This window comes from Tachypleus tridentatus, chromosome 8 (genome assembly GCF_004210375.1).
Source record: "Tachypleus tridentatus isolate NWPU-2018 chromosome 8, ASM421037v1, whole genome shotgun sequence".
In the NCBI taxonomy this organism is placed as follows: Eukaryota; Metazoa; Arthropoda; class Merostomata; order Xiphosura; family Limulidae; genus Tachypleus; species Tachypleus tridentatus.
The window spans coordinates 48,674,952-48,693,645 of NC_134832.1; the positions used below are offsets into that span (position 1 = coordinate 48,674,952).

At 35.0% G+C, this 18,694-nt stretch overlaps 1 protein-coding gene across 3 annotated transcripts in view; it reads right to left on the minus strand.

Moving 5' to 3' along the window:
* Window positions 1-3,088: 3,088 nt before the first annotated feature.
* LOC143222355 (death-associated protein kinase 1-like) overlaps window positions 3,089-18,694 on the minus strand; it is a 113,633-nt gene continuing 98,027 nt past the window's right edge. For all 3 annotated transcript variants that reach the window (XM_076448789.1, XM_076448790.1, XM_076448788.1), the window contains 8 exons: window positions 17,123-17,248; window positions 14,891-15,085; window positions 11,956-12,218; window positions 10,859-11,047; window positions 7,726-7,914; window positions 6,075-6,281; window positions 5,664-5,836; window positions 3,089-3,876 (listed from right to left, as the gene is read on the minus strand). In XM_076448789.1, the coding sequence (XP_076304904.1) occupies window positions 3,189-3,876; window positions 5,664-5,836; window positions 6,075-6,281; window positions 7,726-7,914; window positions 10,859-11,047; window positions 11,956-12,218; window positions 14,891-15,085; window positions 17,123-17,248 (2,030 nt within the window). In that variant the 3' untranslated portion in view covers window positions 3,089-3,188. The remainder of the gene's footprint in view (window positions 3,877-5,663; window positions 5,837-6,074; window positions 6,282-7,725; window positions 7,915-10,858; window positions 11,048-11,955; window positions 12,219-14,890; window positions 15,086-17,122; window positions 17,249-18,694) is intronic.

The window sequence follows — 18,694 nt, forward strand, 5'->3', positions numbered from 1 at the left end:
CCCGTCATGGCCAAGCGTGTTAAGGCGTTCAACTCGTAATCAGAGGGTCGCGGGTTCGAATCCCGGTTGCACCAAACATTCTCGCCCTTTCAGCCGTGGGGGTGTTATAATGTGACGGTCAATCCCACTATTTGTTGGTAAAAGACTAGCCCAAGAGTTAGCGGTGGGTGGTGATGACTAGCTGCCTTCCCTCTTGTCTTACGCTGTTAAATTAGGGACGGCTCGCGCAGATAGCCCTCGAGTAGCTTTGCGCAAAATTCAGAAAAACAAACAAACCTTTCTTAAAGTAAAATCAATGGCTCGTTTTTCCTTGGTGGACTCAGCAGATAGCCCGATGTGACTTTATTATAAGAAGACACACACAAACCATTTCTTAAAGAATTGTTTAGCAGTAGAAAGTGCTAAGAATTCAAGATGAAGTCCAAATAATCATTCGAATTATTTATGGGTTATCAGGGAATTCCAAACATCTTTACAAACGAGGCAGTAGAAGTAAAATTTGAATAAGTTTCACATAAGTTGTATTTAAATATATTTCTGTCTTGTTTAAATGTTACTGTTGATTCGTTCCCCGCTAGTACAGCGGTAAGTCTACGGATTTACAACCCTAAAATCAGGGGGTTCGATTTACCTCGGTGGGCTTAGCAGATAGCCCTATGTGGCTTTGCTATAAGATAACAAACAAACTGTTATTTTTGAATGGTTTTTCTAAGCTATTGTTATTTTTCTATTTTCTGTGTTTCGTCTTGTTTAGACTTTAAAACGAGTCTATGCCATATAATGAATAATTATTACACAAAGCTGTATGTCAAATTATTGGACAATCTTAGAAATTTCGGTAAAAACATTATAAAAACATGCTTAGACTCAGCAACAGTTTAAATGTTATATAATAGAGATAACATTCATTGTAGAGGCCGCTACCGTCATTGTTTATAACATTATTAACGAGATAATCAATACACCATATAACTCAGTGAACAATGCACACGGCTTACTGTAGGGTAAATGACCTTATGATGACGGAATTGCACAGCACGTGAAAGTGAATCAGCACAAATGTTATCTTTTCGTTAAAAGCCCAACAGCACACGACTGAGAAGTTCTTCAAACGCTGTAATGGGTTTCAAAGGAGAGATAGAAAATTTCTGATTAGGTTAAAGCAGCGCATGAGTAGATCCACGTGAAATAAAATCTTAGAACTGAACGGTGATCAAAATCAGCCTTCAGAAATTTCTTTACTGGAGCAACTGATGTATCGAACAAGTGGCGACACCTGTGAGAGGCTATAGAGACTTACGATCAATGAATGTGGAAACCCGTATGTGTAAAAACGGCTCGTTTGGTTTCAGAAAATTTTTTACGTAGAGGAGCGAACAACGTTTCGACCTTCTTCGGTCATCGTCGGGTTACCTCTTCCTTTCTTTGTGAACCTGACGATTACCGAAGAAGGTCGAAACGTTGTTCGCTCCTCTACGTAAAAACATTTCTCAACCCAAACGAGCCGTTTTTACATATATATTTTTCTCTACAAGTGGGTTTTCTCGACATCACTGATGTGGAAACCATTGTTTGTAGGGAAATGTAATCAAACAAACAGCAAAAATGCGTAGAGGAACAGATGAATAAATACAGAAACAGACAACCGTAGTAATAAATAGATTAATAAATTAGTAAATATAGAATATATAAATAAATAAAACATTGCGATGTTTGTGCCTGGATTTCGCTGTTTCTTTTCAGATGGGCTAGCGAGTTAGTTTAGAAGTTTACTCGCGCCACATCTTGCAGTGAAATCAAATGTTTCTTAGCCCTCACGACGGGAATGTAAAACGAACTGCATGCTAGGACTTTTAATGTTGTTGTTGTTATATCCTACTATTATGCAATCACTTTATCACGAGGAACTATAAGTTGTTGTAGTTCATGTTTTTAGTTATGTTTTGGTGGTTCCCTCTTCTCGCCAGTGGCTCAGCGGTGAATATGAAGATTTATAACACTGAAAACCGGGTTTCGATACCTGTGATGGGCACAGTCCAGATAGCTCACTGTGTGGTTTTACGCTTAACAACACACAAATAAACGATGTAACTTGGTGGTTTTCCTCGCTAGTACAGCGAGGAAAATACTTCTGAAACCATCAAGATGTGTATTTTCGTACAGCAAAGCCACATCGGGCTGTCTGCTGAGCCCGCCGAGGGAAATCGAACCCCTGATTTTAGCGTTGTAAATCCGTAGACTCACCGCTGTACCAGCAGGGGGCACCCTCGACAGAAAGAAGGATAAAAGAAGTGACACGTATTAATTTTATTATTTGACTTTGCTGTTACATTCGAAATATTTAACCTTTAACAACGTAACATAAGTAAGTTTTGATTGTTAGCGATTTCAACAGCTGAAGATAAATGCAGTTCTTTCATTCCTAGTTGTACAAAGACAAACGATTAAACACAAATTTAAATATATGCTAAATAGACGTATTTCTGGTTCCACCTCAGTGTGAAACCCATTGAACCAGATCTGGTTGTTATAACACAATGAATAACACTGTAAAATTAGATAGAGTCTGACTTTTATCACAACGTGAAATACATTTAAAAATGCCTGCAGATTAAGGAAAGTTCGTATCTCGTTTTATGAATTTGTATAAGGAGAGGTTATCTATAATATATAACATTCGTATTTTTAAATACCAACCGTTCAAATAATTTCCAATCCTTAATATTTTATGTACATACAAAAGTCTCTCAAGGTGTAGATTTAGTGAATGATATACCATTATATGACAGTATACTGAGATATCAGTTTTTTAAACTCAGTGAATGATATACCATTATATGACAGTATACTGATATGTCAATTTTAAACTCAGTGAATGATATACCATTATATGACAGTATACTGAGATATCAGTTTTTTAAACTCAGTGAATGATATACTATTATATGACAGTATACTGAGATGTCAATTTTTAAGCTCAGTAAATGATATACCATTCAATGACAGTATACTGAGATATCAGTTTTTTTTTAAACTCAGTGAATGATATACCATTATATGACATATACTGAGATATCGATTTCTTAGATTTGATGAATGATTTATTTTTATTTGCTCCAAGGAATTCAACTGAAACAAAAATAATAAGGATATTTTCTTTGATAGCAATGGACACTTTTATTATCTTATCAAGAAACGTTAGAACCAGACGAGTGGGACGCTGTTCCAGCCACATCCAAGTTGTCTGGGATTTCATCAGGTGAAGGAAACACTTTTAAGAGTGGTGCTGATTGAAGGATCACTTGAATGGCGTCTTCCCGGCCTAGCTCCTCCAGCTTTGAGAGAAGATTTCCAATGGTACTACTAGGGTGTTTGGACCACTCCTCTAGGGTACGACCAGTCGGACTGAAGGATGGATAAGTCCCAGGGTCGATATCAGGGAGGTGTTCGGACATTCCGAGCAGCACTCCAAGCATACACCAGTCCCGTCCCATTGATTCTGGGGGATCGAGCACTGAACAAAGCTTCTGGCGAGACAGTAGTGACAGATGAGAAACGTGGAGATCTGGACCGAGAATAACACCCACGTCAACAGAGGACTCAGACCTTGGTGTAAGACACTGTGCAATCAAGTCAGATGCACCAAAAAACACCAAGTCCAATACTTCCTCCTTGTGGCTGTGTCCTAAAACAACAGCTGATGTTCCATCCTTTAAAAGGGCCAAAATCACCTTGTCAGGGGGATAACTAGTTGGCTGGAGTGAATGAAGCCGGAGTTCTGAGCTGCTGAGAAGGTGCTTGCTCACGAGGAGTCCAGGACATGTGTCAATCAGCATCTGGTCCACCACACTCACCAGGTCCTCCAGAAAGTAGAAACTAGGATACATGAAAGTTATATAGTAAAAAAACTCGGGTTGGAAATAACTTGCTAATTTCAATGTTTTTATCAGTCAAGCCGTTTAGTGATTTTTTTACACCAGTCAGGTGTTATATATAAAATCAAATTAATTTTAATGAAAAGTTGAATCGTTACATTAAGCTAAACCATTAAAGGCAAACACACGTTTGACGTGGTGTTTGTAATAGTCAGATATCATGTGTGAGCTGTTCAACTGTAACAAGAGGAAATGTTAAATAAAGGTAAACAAACGTTGAACATGGTGTTTGTCAGATATCACGTGTTAAATAACGCCACCCGTTAAGTAATAAGTTGAAGTATTCAAGCTAAACACATGTTTAATATTCACGATGTCATAAAAACACGTAGGTTCAGGAAGTGTTAATGTAGGAAGATAGAAACCATATAACCTAAGCACTTTCGAGCTTTAACAAGCTTGTAGGTTTCACAAAGAAGTTTATAGCATGGATGACAACCATGTAATGATGGTATGTGATTCACTTTTGGATGGACAAGGAGACAACGGGAACTTCAGGAAATGAGTTTCTGAGATTAAAGTGATAGGTTTTTATAACAGTTGGATAACACGATGAAATCATATCATCGTGTAAATAACTAGTTGAATCGAATATTTATAACACATTATAAGATGTTATTGTATGACAAATTTCAAAGATAAACTGGTATTTGTTATCAGTGGGTTTGCCACAAAACAGTGGAATTAGAAGACCGTGAGAGTGGTTTAAACAGTGTTCATTCAGTCGGGTGTGAAACCAATCATGTTTTAATTAAAAATACACCAGTTAACACTGTAAGATAAAAACACACAAATACATTTTTACATGTTGTTTATGTTTGTGTTTGTTTTTGAAATCCGCGCAAAGCTACTCGAGGGCTATCTGCGTTAGCCGTCCCTAATTTAGCAATGTAAAACTAGAGGGAAGGCAGCTAGTCGTCACCACCCACCGCCGACTCTTGGGCTACTCTTTTACCAACGAATAGTGGGATTGACCGTAACATTATAATGTCCCCACGGATTAAAGGGCGAGCATGTTTGGTGCGACGGGGATTCGAACCCGCGACCCTAAGAGTACGAGTCGAACACCTTAATCCACCTGGCCATGCCGGGTTGATTATGTTTGTGAAATTCGGTATGTCAGCGGTATGTCCTGTAATACCAAAAACTGGATTTCGAGGTTTGTGCTCAACTACAAACATTTTAAGAATCTCACACAATGTGTAAAGAAACCAAACTAGAAATACTGCTAATAGGCATGGCCAGATGCTTATGGTACTCGACTCGTAACTGGAGGGTCGCGGGTTCGAATCCCCGTCACACCAAACATGTTCGCTCTTTCACTCGTGGGGACGTGATAATCTTACGGTCAATCCCACTATTCGTTGGTAAAAGAGTAGCCCAAGAGTTGGCGGGGGGTGACGCTGACTAGCTGCCTTCCCTCTCGTCTTACAGGGCCAAATCAGAGACGGCTAGCACAGATAGCCCTCGTGTAACTTTGCGCGAAATTCAGAACCAACCAAACTGATAATAGGGTAGCCTTCCTGTCAATATGTAAAAATCTCATCTATATTATACGTGTATAAAGGTATATAACACCTAGAAGCTACCCAAGATACAGATATGGTTTGTTCTCTTTAATGTGGTTTGTATTACTTCTAATGACTATCAACCCTCACACAACACTACAGCCCCTATCTTTGGGTCCTACAATAATGACGTTGAACGTCTCAGCTAAATCTAACTTACCAGTCTGTTCTTCGTGAATTCGGTCCTCGAACTTTGATCTCAATGGTTTTTCTATGATCAGAAAGGGTCACTAACCCTTCTAGACATCCACTACAAAACTTAAAGCCATGGTGCCATTGGTAGAGGTCATTTTCTGGGTCAGGATGCTCGTTAGCTGACCGTCTCATTTGAACCTTATAATTTATGGTAAAAAAAATCCTTTAACAACTGTTATCGCTATCTGTACTACTTGGTATGTTTGAATATATTAACTATAGCTGTTACGATGTAACATCCAAAACACTTTAGTTATTTTAATAAAATTAAACTCTATTTTAAACCTATGTTAATGAATAAGGAAGTTTTCGCGTGACGTAATACTCGATTAAATGAAAGAAGGAAACCTGGTGAGGAAAGACGGAACTAACATACCTGAAGGCGAGGAAACAGGCAAGCTAAGATACAAGGTAATTCACTTGGAGCTTGTATCTTGATGCCAGCGTAACCACCATAAACATAACGTTTATCTCCCTTTTCCCACAATCCTTCCAGAGTTTCTATGAGATTAAAACAAGGAAACTCGAATTCCACGTCGTCTTCACTGTCACAACGGGTGCATATATTTAAGGCCTGTGCAACCTGCGCAAGGAATAAAAGAAAACTTTATCTGTTAACATTCTGTAAATCAGCTTTCAAATATGTTTTTATCTTTCACATTTCTAATTCTTGAAAATTTCGAAGGGACTAGATAAGTGACAAAGTGTTAAAAATAAAATAGGCCTAACATTAATGTCTTGTAACAAGTATAATCAATTAAAGCCACGTTTAACTGGCTTGGAAATGGTATTAACGTCATGTATTTGTTCTATCCTAGCTGGTCTGATGAGGTCTGGATTGAGCAAAAAGCGTCGTTGGCAATGGACATGGTGAACATAGGGTGATTTGAATACCATCATTATTATACATTCTTCTAATTTTTGAAAATCCTTAAGAGATTTGATAAAGTATATAGTGTTAAAAACATAATAGGTCTTATGACAAGTATAATTAATTATAATCATGTTTTGCCAGCTTGTTCTGTTTAAGTAAATTAATTTGGTGAAAATTACCTCACTAACAAATACTCGTCGGGTTTGGAGGAGGTTTGGGACGGAAGGAAAACTTAACAATTCTGAAGAACTAGGCCTATTAATTTCTTAATAAATACTCATAGCTTTCTGTTTTTCAAAAAATACAATTTATAAATTTGATAGTGCTAGCATTCTTACATGAATATCGGCCCGGCATGGCCAAGTGTGTTAAAGCGTTTGACTCGTAATTTGAGGAGCGCGGGTTCGAATCCTGGTCGCACCAACCATGCTCGCTCTTTCAGCCGTGGGGGCGTTATAATGTGACGGTAAATCCCACTATTCGTTGGTAAAAGAGTAACCCAAGAGTTAGCTGTGGGTGGTGATGACTGCCTTCCCTCTGGTCTCACACTGCTAAATTAGGGACGGCTAGCGCAGATGGCTCTCGTGTAGCTTTGTGCGAAGTTCAAAACAAACTTACACGAATATCACTTTACTTTCTAGTTCAGTTGAAACTTTTGTGTGATATTTGGTTTTGTAAGATCTTTGATATTTGACTGAAAGACACGTATGTGAAAATATTGTTTATTTTAAAATTCCATTTACATCGTTTTATAATTTTTAAACTGAACTCGAGCATGTTTGGCGTGACGGGGATGCGAACCCGCGACCCTCGGATTACGAGTCGCACGCCTTAACGCGCTTGGCCATGCCGGGCCGTAAATTAAATAATGGACACATGTTTACAAATAACCTCAAGTGTAATTAATTCTTAAAGAGCATCAATACGGCCCCCAGTGGCTCAGCGGTACAGCGCTAAAAACCGGGTTTCGATACCCGTGGTGGGCAGATCACAGATAGCCCATTGTGTAGCTTTGTGCTTAATTCAAAACAACAAACAACAGCATCACTATGAAGTGAAATTAATTATTTTTTAAAATTTCCATATAATAATTAGTTGTTAGTACGAGATATCTTCCCATAATCCCACTTTCCAAACGGATTCATTTTCTCACCTGTAGTAAATCCAAAGCATGTGTTTCGGGAAACAGAAGTTGAAAGTCATCAGTTGTGTACAATCCAGTAACACGTGCTTGTTCCAGGTGCTCTTGGGACAACAGATGACCAATGAAATCTACACACAAACACCGTGGATTTAGCACAACCATGTCTTCATTGTAAGGGGATGACTTAAGAAACAAAACCTGAAACGTCAAACATTTGTCCTGAGAAACGTCTCCAAGAAGTAAACAAACACTTCTATCAAACTTGTCTATTTGTAGCTTATTAGTTTACAAACCATTTTTTACTTAAATCAAAAACAAAATTAAAAAATAAATTAACTTAGCACAAAAAATGAATTATTTCATGATATATATAATTTAGTGTATCATAATAAAACCATTAAAAATAAAATAAGTAACAAACTGGAAATAAAGAACAGTGATTATATTAACTGAGAGCGAACTGTTTGTACTTAACTTCACAGTTATATGTTGTGACCACCAGGGGCGTAGATTTTTTTACACCCGATGGGGGGATGATTTTGGCAACCACGTATATGGACTGTTCCATTTGCAAATTGGTAATCTCTGAACCTGAAAGCTGTAAACATGCAGTCACAGAGTAATCTTGTTGCCAAGATACTTACATGTATACTTAGGCCTACTGACTGATACTTACGAACTATCGCTTAGATCGAAAAGCTTAGAAGCACACCTATATTAAAGATGTACATTTCGGCTACTGAAAAACCCTACATCTAGGCCTAATTATGTAATTCAATTGATAAGAACACGAGAATCACAAGAACAAACACACAATTTGTAGGCGTGTGATGCAAACAAACAATTCAACAGACCAAACAGAAGGGGCAATGATTGTATGCAACATACCCCCCACCTAAAATGAAGGGTGGTTGTATACACCCACCCTCCAGGATCTACGCCCCTAGTGACCACAAATTTCGTGAAATATTTAACATAATTCTACTCAAAAAATAAACAGCATAGATAGCCTTTTTTTATAATAAGAACTCCTCACACAGTTTTCAAACTGAAAACAAAATTATCACTAAAAGTTCCAGTAAAGTACATATGTTACTAATGTGTAGATATTTAAAATATAAATTTAACACATGGAAAATATTAATGAAAGTCTGGAAGAGTGGCACTTAATAATAACAATAATAAGTTACTGATATAAAAATATACATGTTAATAATTACACTAATAAGTTACTAATATAAAAATATACATGTTAATAATAACACTAATAAGTTACTAATATAAAAATATACATGTTAATAACACTAATAAGTTACTAATATAAAAATATACATGTTAATAATTACACGAACAAGTTACTAATATAAAAATATACATGTTAATACCAACACTAATAAGTTACTAATATAAAAATATACATGTTAATTATAACACGAACAAGTTACTAATATAAAATATACATGTTAATAACACTAATAAGTTACTAATATAAAAATATACATTTTAATAATAACACTAATAAGTTACTAATATAAAAATATACATGTTAATTATAACACGAACAAGTTACTAATATAAAAATATACATGTTAATAACACTAATAAGTTACTAATATAAAAATATACATGTTAATTATAACACGAACAAGTTACTAATATAAAAATATACATGTTAATAATAACACTAATGAGTTACTAATATAAAAATATACATGTTAATAATAACACTAATAAGTTACTAATATAAAAATATACATGTTAATACCAGCACTAATAAGTTACTAATATAAAAATATACATGTTAATACAAACTAATGAGTTACTAATATAAAAATATACATGTTAATAAGAAACTAATAGGTTACTAATATAAAAATATACATGTTAATAACAACACTAATGAGTTACTAATATAAAAATATACATGTTAATAATTACACAAATTAGTTACTAATATAAAAATATACATGTTAATAATTACACTAACAAGTTACTAATATAAAAATATACATGCTAATATTAACTAATGAGTTACTAATATAAAAATATACATGCTAATATTAACTAATGAGTTACTAATATAAAAATATACATGTTAATAAGAAACTAATAAGTTACTAATATAAAAATATACATGTTAGGAAGAAACTAACAAGTTACTACATGTTAATAAGAAACTAATAAGTTACTACATGTTAATAAGAAACTAATAAGTTACTACATGTTAATAAGAAACTAATAAGTTATTACATGTTAATAAGAAACTAATAAGTTACTACATGTTAATAAGAAACTAATAAGTTACTACATGTTAATAAGAAACTAATAAGTTACTACATGTTAATAAGAAACTAATAAGTTATTACATGTTAATAAGAAACTAATAAGTTACTACATGTTATTAAGAAACTAATAAGTTACTACATGTTAATAAGAAACTAATAAGTTACTACATGTTATTAAAAAACTAATAAGTTACTACATGTTATTAAGAAACTAATAAGTTACTACATGTTATTAAGAAACTAATAAGTTACTACATGTTAATAAGAAACTAATAAGTTATTACATGTTAATAAGAAACTAATAAGTTACTACATGTTAATAAGAAACTAATAAGCTACTACATGTTATTAAGAAACTAATAAGTTACTACATGTTAATAAGAAACTAATAAGTTACTACATGTTATTAAGAAACTAATAAGTTACTACATGTTATTAAGAAACTAATAAGTTACTGCATGTTAATAAGAAACTAATAAGTTACTACATGTTAATAAGAAACTAATAAGTTACTACATGTTATTAAGAAACTAATAAGTTATTACATGTTATTAAGAAACTAATAAGTTACTACATGTTATTAAGAAACTAATAAGTTACTACATGTTAATAAGAAACTAATAAGTTACTACATGTTATTAAGAAACTAACAAGTTACTACATGTCAATAAGAAACTAACAAGTTACTACATGTCAATAAGAAACTAATAAGTTACTACATATTAATAAGAAACTAATAAGTTAGTACATGTTAATAAGAAACTAATAAGTTACTACATCTTAATAAGAAACTAATAAGTTACTACATGTTAATAAGAAACTAATAGGTTACTAATATAATTTTCTAGTCGTCTCACCTCCCCCATAAGTTGCAGTTGTTGAATAATTTCCTTCATGTGTTCTATTCCCGCTAGGGGGTTAACTTGCATGTGAACCATATCAATAAAATGTTGCCATAGCAACACAGGATTTGAACAGGTTGATTTTCTCCAAGATTGCAGGTGAGTCACCATAGCTTCCAAGAATCCCGTGCTCTTGGGAACGTCCTGCATTGAGGGAATATGAAGAGAACGTAATTTATAATTTAAAATTTATAATTTGTTTATAATTTAAACAAATCATTATGTTATTGAAAATTAACACGAATTGTGGTATTTAGACACTTTACAAAGTCTGTCACATATGTCATGTCCTTGTTTATATAACAGCAGATAAATAACCTTAGAAACATTATGAGCTTTGTTTCATGAGTCATATCCTTGTTTAAAGAACAATACACGACTACAGTTATTATGTTACTATTTAACTCTTGGTATAAATAATGTAATTATTAATAAACAGTAAAAAAGCTTACAAACATATTGCTCTGTTGTACTTCGTGTTAAAACAGAGATCCATCCGGCAGGACAGCAATAATTTTACCGACTTACAGCATTGAAATCCGGGGTTCGATTCTTTGGGGTGTAACAGCGCATAACCCAATGTGGCTTTACTCTCAAATAAACAATAAAACGGAACGTAAAACTTGTGACGTAATTAAAGTTAAAATATGAACCCTATTATTAAAAAAGAGATAACTCGGCCAGGTGGTTGAGGCGCTCGACTTGTAATCCGAGGGTCGCGGGTTCGAATCCCGGTTGCACCAAACATTCTCGCCCTTTCAGCCGTGGGGGCGATATAATGTGACGGTCAATCCCACTATTCGTTGGTAAAAGAGTAGCCCAAGAGTTGGCAGTGGTTGGAGATGACTAGCTGCCTTCCCTCTAGTCTTACACTGCTAAATTAAAACCGGCTAGCTCAGATAGCCCTCGTGCAGCTTTGCGCGAATTTCAAAGAGATGACAGAAATAAAACTAATTTTTAGGATTGTTAAACACTAAATTTAAACACTGTAAACATGCTACTCTCGAAACAGACTATTAAACGTGGTTCCTGTCACGTGTTACGTCATTCACCTGAACAATTTTCGTTCTTTCCGTGTTCAAATATTGCTTTAAGTTCCTTATTCCTGGAGAACCAGCCACGTGAGCATCTGTGATAAAAACTGTGTCGTGAAGGTCAAAAATGTTCTGGAACGTTCTTTGCACCTCCTGCAACAAAGCTGAAATTTCGCCGCTGACGTACTCTCCTGTTGTAGCATGTCGGTAGCAACCAGCTACATCAGCATGTGTAGCAATCAGAACGACCTTAGCTGGACTGTTGCTTTTACCACAGTACCCTAACGTGTTATAAAGTAAATATGGAAAAATTTTGTTGAATTACCACTCAGCAGTACTTAATTATGTTTTATTATTGTACATTATTGATGAATGGAAACTCAATCCTTAGTTAACTAATGGTTCATGAGTGAATTGGTAACAATTTTCTTCATCCTCGAGAGTTTTAAATTCCAATGTACTCTACATAAAAAGTCCCCATCACACCATCAGTGGATCAGCGGTATGTCTGAGGACTTATAATGCTAAAACCGGATTTCCATATCCGTGGTTGGCATAGAACAGATAGTAACAATAGAAGCGGATTATCTAACATCTGAATGATACGGTAAAAGGTAATAAATATTAAGTAGCTAAGCCTGAAAATCAAAGACGTTGAAACTAAGTTCTGTTAGCTTCATTTATTTATTTTTAAATTTTGTTTGATGGTTGTATGGTCGGTGGAATCTAGTCCGTGATCCACAAAGTGGAAAACTTTGTCTTAAACAACCACCGATTTCTTTGTTTGTTAAACACAAAGTGACGCAATAGGCTATCTATGCTGTGTCCTTCACGGATATCGAAACTCGGTGTTTAGCGTTGTAGGCCATCAGACTTCCTGCTGAGTCTTTTGAGGAACATAACTTGACTAAATCATTATTACAGATTCATAAGTTCTTTCAAATGTTAAAACTGTAAGGAATTACACATTAGAAATAAAAATATAGATTAAAATAAATCATACATAAAAGATAATTCCTTCACGTACGTTACTGTTCGAACACAAAAGTCACTTCTGAGCCCAAATTAGAAAAACATAGAATTGAAAACATTAAAGAAACAAGAACAGAATGACAACTCACTGTATTCTTAAGGACTTGCTAATAAAACAACAGAATAACAAATCACTGTATTCTTAAGGACTTGCTAATAAAACAACAGAATAACAAATCACTGTATTCTTAAGGACGTGATAATAAAATAACAGAATAACAAATCATTGTATTCTTAAGAACTTGCTAATAAAACAACAGAATAACAAATCACTGTATTCTTAAGGACTTGCTAATAAAATAACAGAATAACAAATCACTGTATTCTTAAGGACCTGCTAATAAAACAACAGAATAACAAATCACTGTATTCTTAAGGACCTGCTAATAAAACAGCAGAATAACAAATCACTGTATTCTTAAGGACTTGCTAATAAAACAACAGAATAACAAATCACTGTATTCTTAAGGACGTGATAATAAAATAACAGAATAACAAATCATTGTATTCTTAAGGACTTGCTAATAAAACAACAGAATAACAAATCATTGTATTCTTAAGTACTTGATAATAAAACAACAGAATAACAAATCACTGTATTCTTAAGGACTTGCTAATAAAACAACAGAATAACAAATCACTGTATTCTTGAGGACTTGCTAATAAAACAACGGAATAACAAATCACTGTATTCGTGAGGACTTGTTACTAAGACTTCTTATAAGAGAGTTGAAATATTAAGTTTTATTTGTGTCACTAATATCAGTTTGTCTTTCCATTCCTCAAAGTCCAGTACATCTATACACACAGCCAATGACGTCATGTTCTGGTATCTATACACACAGCCAATGACGTCATGTTCTGGTATCTATACACACAGCAATGACGTCATGTTCTGGTATCTATACACACAGCCAAAGACGTCATGTTCTGGTATCTATACACACAGCCAATGACGTCATGTTCTTGGTTCAAAATAAACTAATTCTCTACTAAACAGTACAAGAAATAAGCTTTTCGATACACAGTGAACTGGTTCATCATGAATGGTGAATTATTAGTTCATGTTCAACCGTTGTCCTGTTTGTCAGGGCCAATGAACTCCTGCTACATGGTCAGATAACACTATGTAACACAATGTTTATTATAACACTATGTAACACAATGTTTATTATAACACTATGTAAACACAATGTTTATTATAACAATATATAACACAATGTTTATTATAACTCATGTAACACAATGTTTATTATAACTCATGTAACACAATGTTTATTATAACACTATGTAACACAATGTTTATTATAACACATGTAACAAAATGTTTATTATAACACTATGTAACAAAATGTTTATTATAACACTATGTAACACAATGTTTACTTTTTTCTTGTTTCTGGACAGAAAGTGTTATTTCCCAATTACTTATGTCTAAAGTAAATTTAGAAAGACCTATTTCTCTCTTCAAACTTTGTTTTTGTGACCTAGGAGCGTATAACAAAAACATGATGGGAGATTATATTTGGGATCTGATACATGAAAGTGATTTACATTACAGTCGCAAATCTCCAAACTACTCACTTCTAAACATTTTTGTATAACTTTAGTATAAATACATGTAAATCTTGATCCATATGTTGTTTTATTCATATCTTATGTAAATGAAAATGTACAAATTTGTCCGTTTTTACATAGAAAATAGGTTAATTTATAAATTTCATTATCCAGGTGAGAAAAGCAAAGTTTGAAGGAAATAATGGCAATTTTCTGTAGTTTTACAACACAAGCAATTAATAAATAACACATACTATTCAGGAACAAAGTTTGTGTTACATAGTGTAATCCAATGTATTACAAAGTCAGTGATGGTTAGTACAGTATTAAAACTAAATTAGAAATAATCCAAAGTAGGACTCACTCAGTGGCTCCTCAGGTGGAATACATGCTTGTAGAAATGAAAGCCAAAATGTTATCTGTTGCAGCTGTAGTTTATAGGGGTCGCTCATGCTGAAAACAACAGCGTGAAGACAGTTGGTGTTGCCAATGAAGTGATCATACAACATATAGTATGGCTGATGGCCAGAAAACTCCCACACGCTGAAATCACCAGCACCTGAAAAAATCGCAATCATTGTAACTTTCTACACTTTCCACCTCTGTGTGCTGTTGGCTAAACAAAGACATCCATATACAATTTCATTGTTATACCAAATGTTTCTAATGTTACACTGAAGGACCTGTCGTGAAACATATGGTGCAGAACAGCTTAGTGGATCCGACCAATTTCTCTCACTCATTCTCTACTTGTATAATAATATATTAATAACTCCAAATTTGTCTTTGTGCTTGGGTGTTTCTTTCACGGTGGGTGGAAAACAAAACAAAGTTACTTTATTATAAATTACTTTTTGAGCCCCACATATCAGAAGTGGAAGGTAATATAAATCGGGTCACTAAATACAGTCACCTTTGTGAAGTTTGTTGGTAATTTATAATACAGTTTTGGAGTCACATCTAATATGTGAGTTTCTGTAAACTGTAAACATGGAAATTACTTATAACTTTATATACTCTTCAAAAAAAGAAACGCAAAAGGGATATTTTCTTATTTTAAAGAGAAATATATGTAATAACGTTACAAGCTCAGAGTATGTGATGTTACACGTGTTAAGGCACTGATTGTCAGACCAAAATGACAATAAAAGTTGTGCACTTTGAAAACGGAGGAAAACATCGGATTTTTCGCCAAAACGCATGCGTGTTCAATAAATTTGTTTGAGAGATCTGCATGTTCTGCAAGTGCAACATCCCTATACAAGTGACAGGTTCTCGGTTTCCATAGCTCAGTGTTAAGCCACCGACACGCAATACAGTTACGCCAAGACTGACTGAAGCACAACGCAACAACGCCATTGGTCGCTTGGAAGCAGGCGAATCTCGATCAGATGTTGCCAGAGCTGTGAATGTCCACCCAAGCACCATCACAAGGCTATGGAATCGTCATCAACAACATGGATCAACTCGTGACCGTCCACGATCTGGCAGACCTCGTGTGACCACGCCCGCACAAGATCGCTACATCCGGTTACGTCATCTTCGGGATAGGACCACCACTGCGACGTCTACTGCCCCAACCATACCAGGGCTGCGTAGGATTTCCGATCAGACCGTACGCAACCGTCTACGAGATTCGTAGGCCCCATGTGCAACCCATCATGGTGAACGTCAACGACGTTTTTCAACATGACAACGCCCGTCTTCACACAGCCCGACTCACCACTGTCTTCTTGAGACACCACAACATCAACGTTCTTCCCTGGCCCTCCAGATCACCAGATTTAAACCCCATCGAACATCTTTTGGACGAGTTGGACCGACGTCTGCGATGGCGACAACCTCAACCGCAGACTCTACCTCAGCTTGCAGCAGCTTTGCAGGCTGAGCGGACAGCCATTCCACAGGATGTGATTCATCATCTCATCGCTTCCATGGGCAAGAGATGCCAAGCAGTTATTGATGCTCACGGGGGGCATGCTCGTTATTGACGTTGAGTGACGTTAAACTTTACCTAGTGAGCGTGGACTTCGCCTTTGCAGACAGTGAATGTGCAAAGTTTCACACATGTCATACAGAACTACCCGGAATAAACTTGTTAACAACTTGTCTCAAATTTTGCCTTTTGCATTTCTTTTTTTGAAGAGTATATTTTCACGGTTACCCTAGAAAGTTTGTAAAATATAAAAATATACACCACTAATATCACACGGTTTACGAGGACAAACGTGTAATGCCTTGAGTAATTACTAACATATTTAATTTTAAAAAGATTTCTAATGTACCAGTGGTTCAAACCATAACAGTATGTTTTATGAAGTGACTTAACTGACAACAATAATACACAATGCATCGTTAGTGAAGTCACATATTCCCATATACTATTATAAATTCCATATAGTCTATGTAGCCATATGTTACCAGAAATGTGTCAGCCATGTTACAAATACCACGCGGTATATGTAACCATATCTTATCAGAACTATGTTTATCACTCATCTTATAAATACCGCATGGTCTTTGATGATATATGTTGCCAGAACTGAATTAGTCATGTTACAAATACCACATGGTGTATGAAGACACATAAACATACCTGAGACAGAGATCTGCTGTATGTCGATGCCTCTTGTGTAAGAGTCCAGGTTCGTTTCAAACATTAACGGGATGTCATCTGATCCTGGAACATTCAGTTCTATGCTGGACTTACTTGATCCATTCCCTAGGATTACAGAAAAACTTCAAAGAAATGACTTATTCATAATGTAAAAATATTATTAAGCGCATGGCTACACAAATATTATCTCTGCTGTATTCGCCACAGGTATCCAGCCCTAGGATTTAGTGTTATAAACCTTTAGGAGGGGGCATAAGGTGCAGAATATATTCCGTGACACCGTTTGGGTTTCAAATCAGGCTTGCTAGCTTCGAAATTTAAGGATCTATCACACGTGGAAAAAGTAACACTTCAAATGAATTTCACGTGCTTAAATAGATCCACATATCATAATTATAACTCAGTAAATACGAAACCAGACACAGGAAATGAAATTCAAGTTAGTTGTAATTAAACATAAATTTAATCATAGGTATAAACTCTATGTTCAGTACTTCAAGTTATGGATTATTAATTTCCGCTTAAAGCAAAATAATATGTATAATTAATTACATTAACTGGTTGTACGATCTTATACGACTAGAATACATTGTTTTCGAAGTTGGGTACTTTATGGTCATCTTAGTAGATGTAATAAGCTAACAATTCAAAATTAATATATCTAACAGAAAATTTTAAAATGACAAAAATAGGTGTTTAATAAATAAATAAATATCTTTCTTATGAAATACATAAACACTGATGTTTAATGTCCAAGATCTTAACATTTACACAGTCTTACCTTACAACGTCTTATGAACCATGGTAGCTAACAATAGTCAAAACATTTACACAGTCTTACCTTACAACGTCTTATGAACCATGGTAGCTAACTATGGTCAAAACATTTACACAGTCTCACCTTACAACGTCTCATGAACCATGGTAGCTCACTATAGTCAAAACATTTACACAGTCCTGATCCTTACAACGTCTTATGAAACATGGTAGCTCACAATAGTCAAAAATTTACACAGTCTTACCCTACAACGTCTCATGAAACATGGTAGCTCACTATAGTCAAAACATTTACACAGTCTTACCTTACAACGTCTTATGAACCATGGTAGCTAACTATGGTCAAAACATTTACACAGTCTCACCTTACAACGTCTTATGAACCATGGTAGCTAACTATAGTCAAAACATTTACACAGTCGCACCTTACAACGTCTTATGAACCATGGTAGCTCACTATAGTCAAAACATTTACACAGTCTGATCCTTACAACGTCTTATGAACCATGGTAGCTAACTATGGTCAAAACATTTACACAGTCTTACCTTACAACGTCTTATGAACCATGGTAGCTAACTATGGTCAAAACATTTACACAGTCTCACCTTACAACGTCTCATGAACCATGGTAGCTAACTATAGTCAAAACATTTACACAGTCGCACCTTACAACGTCTTATGAACCATGGTAGCTAACTATAGTCAAAACATTTACACAGTCTCACCTTACCACGTCTCATGAAACATGGTAGCTAACTATAGTCAAATCATTT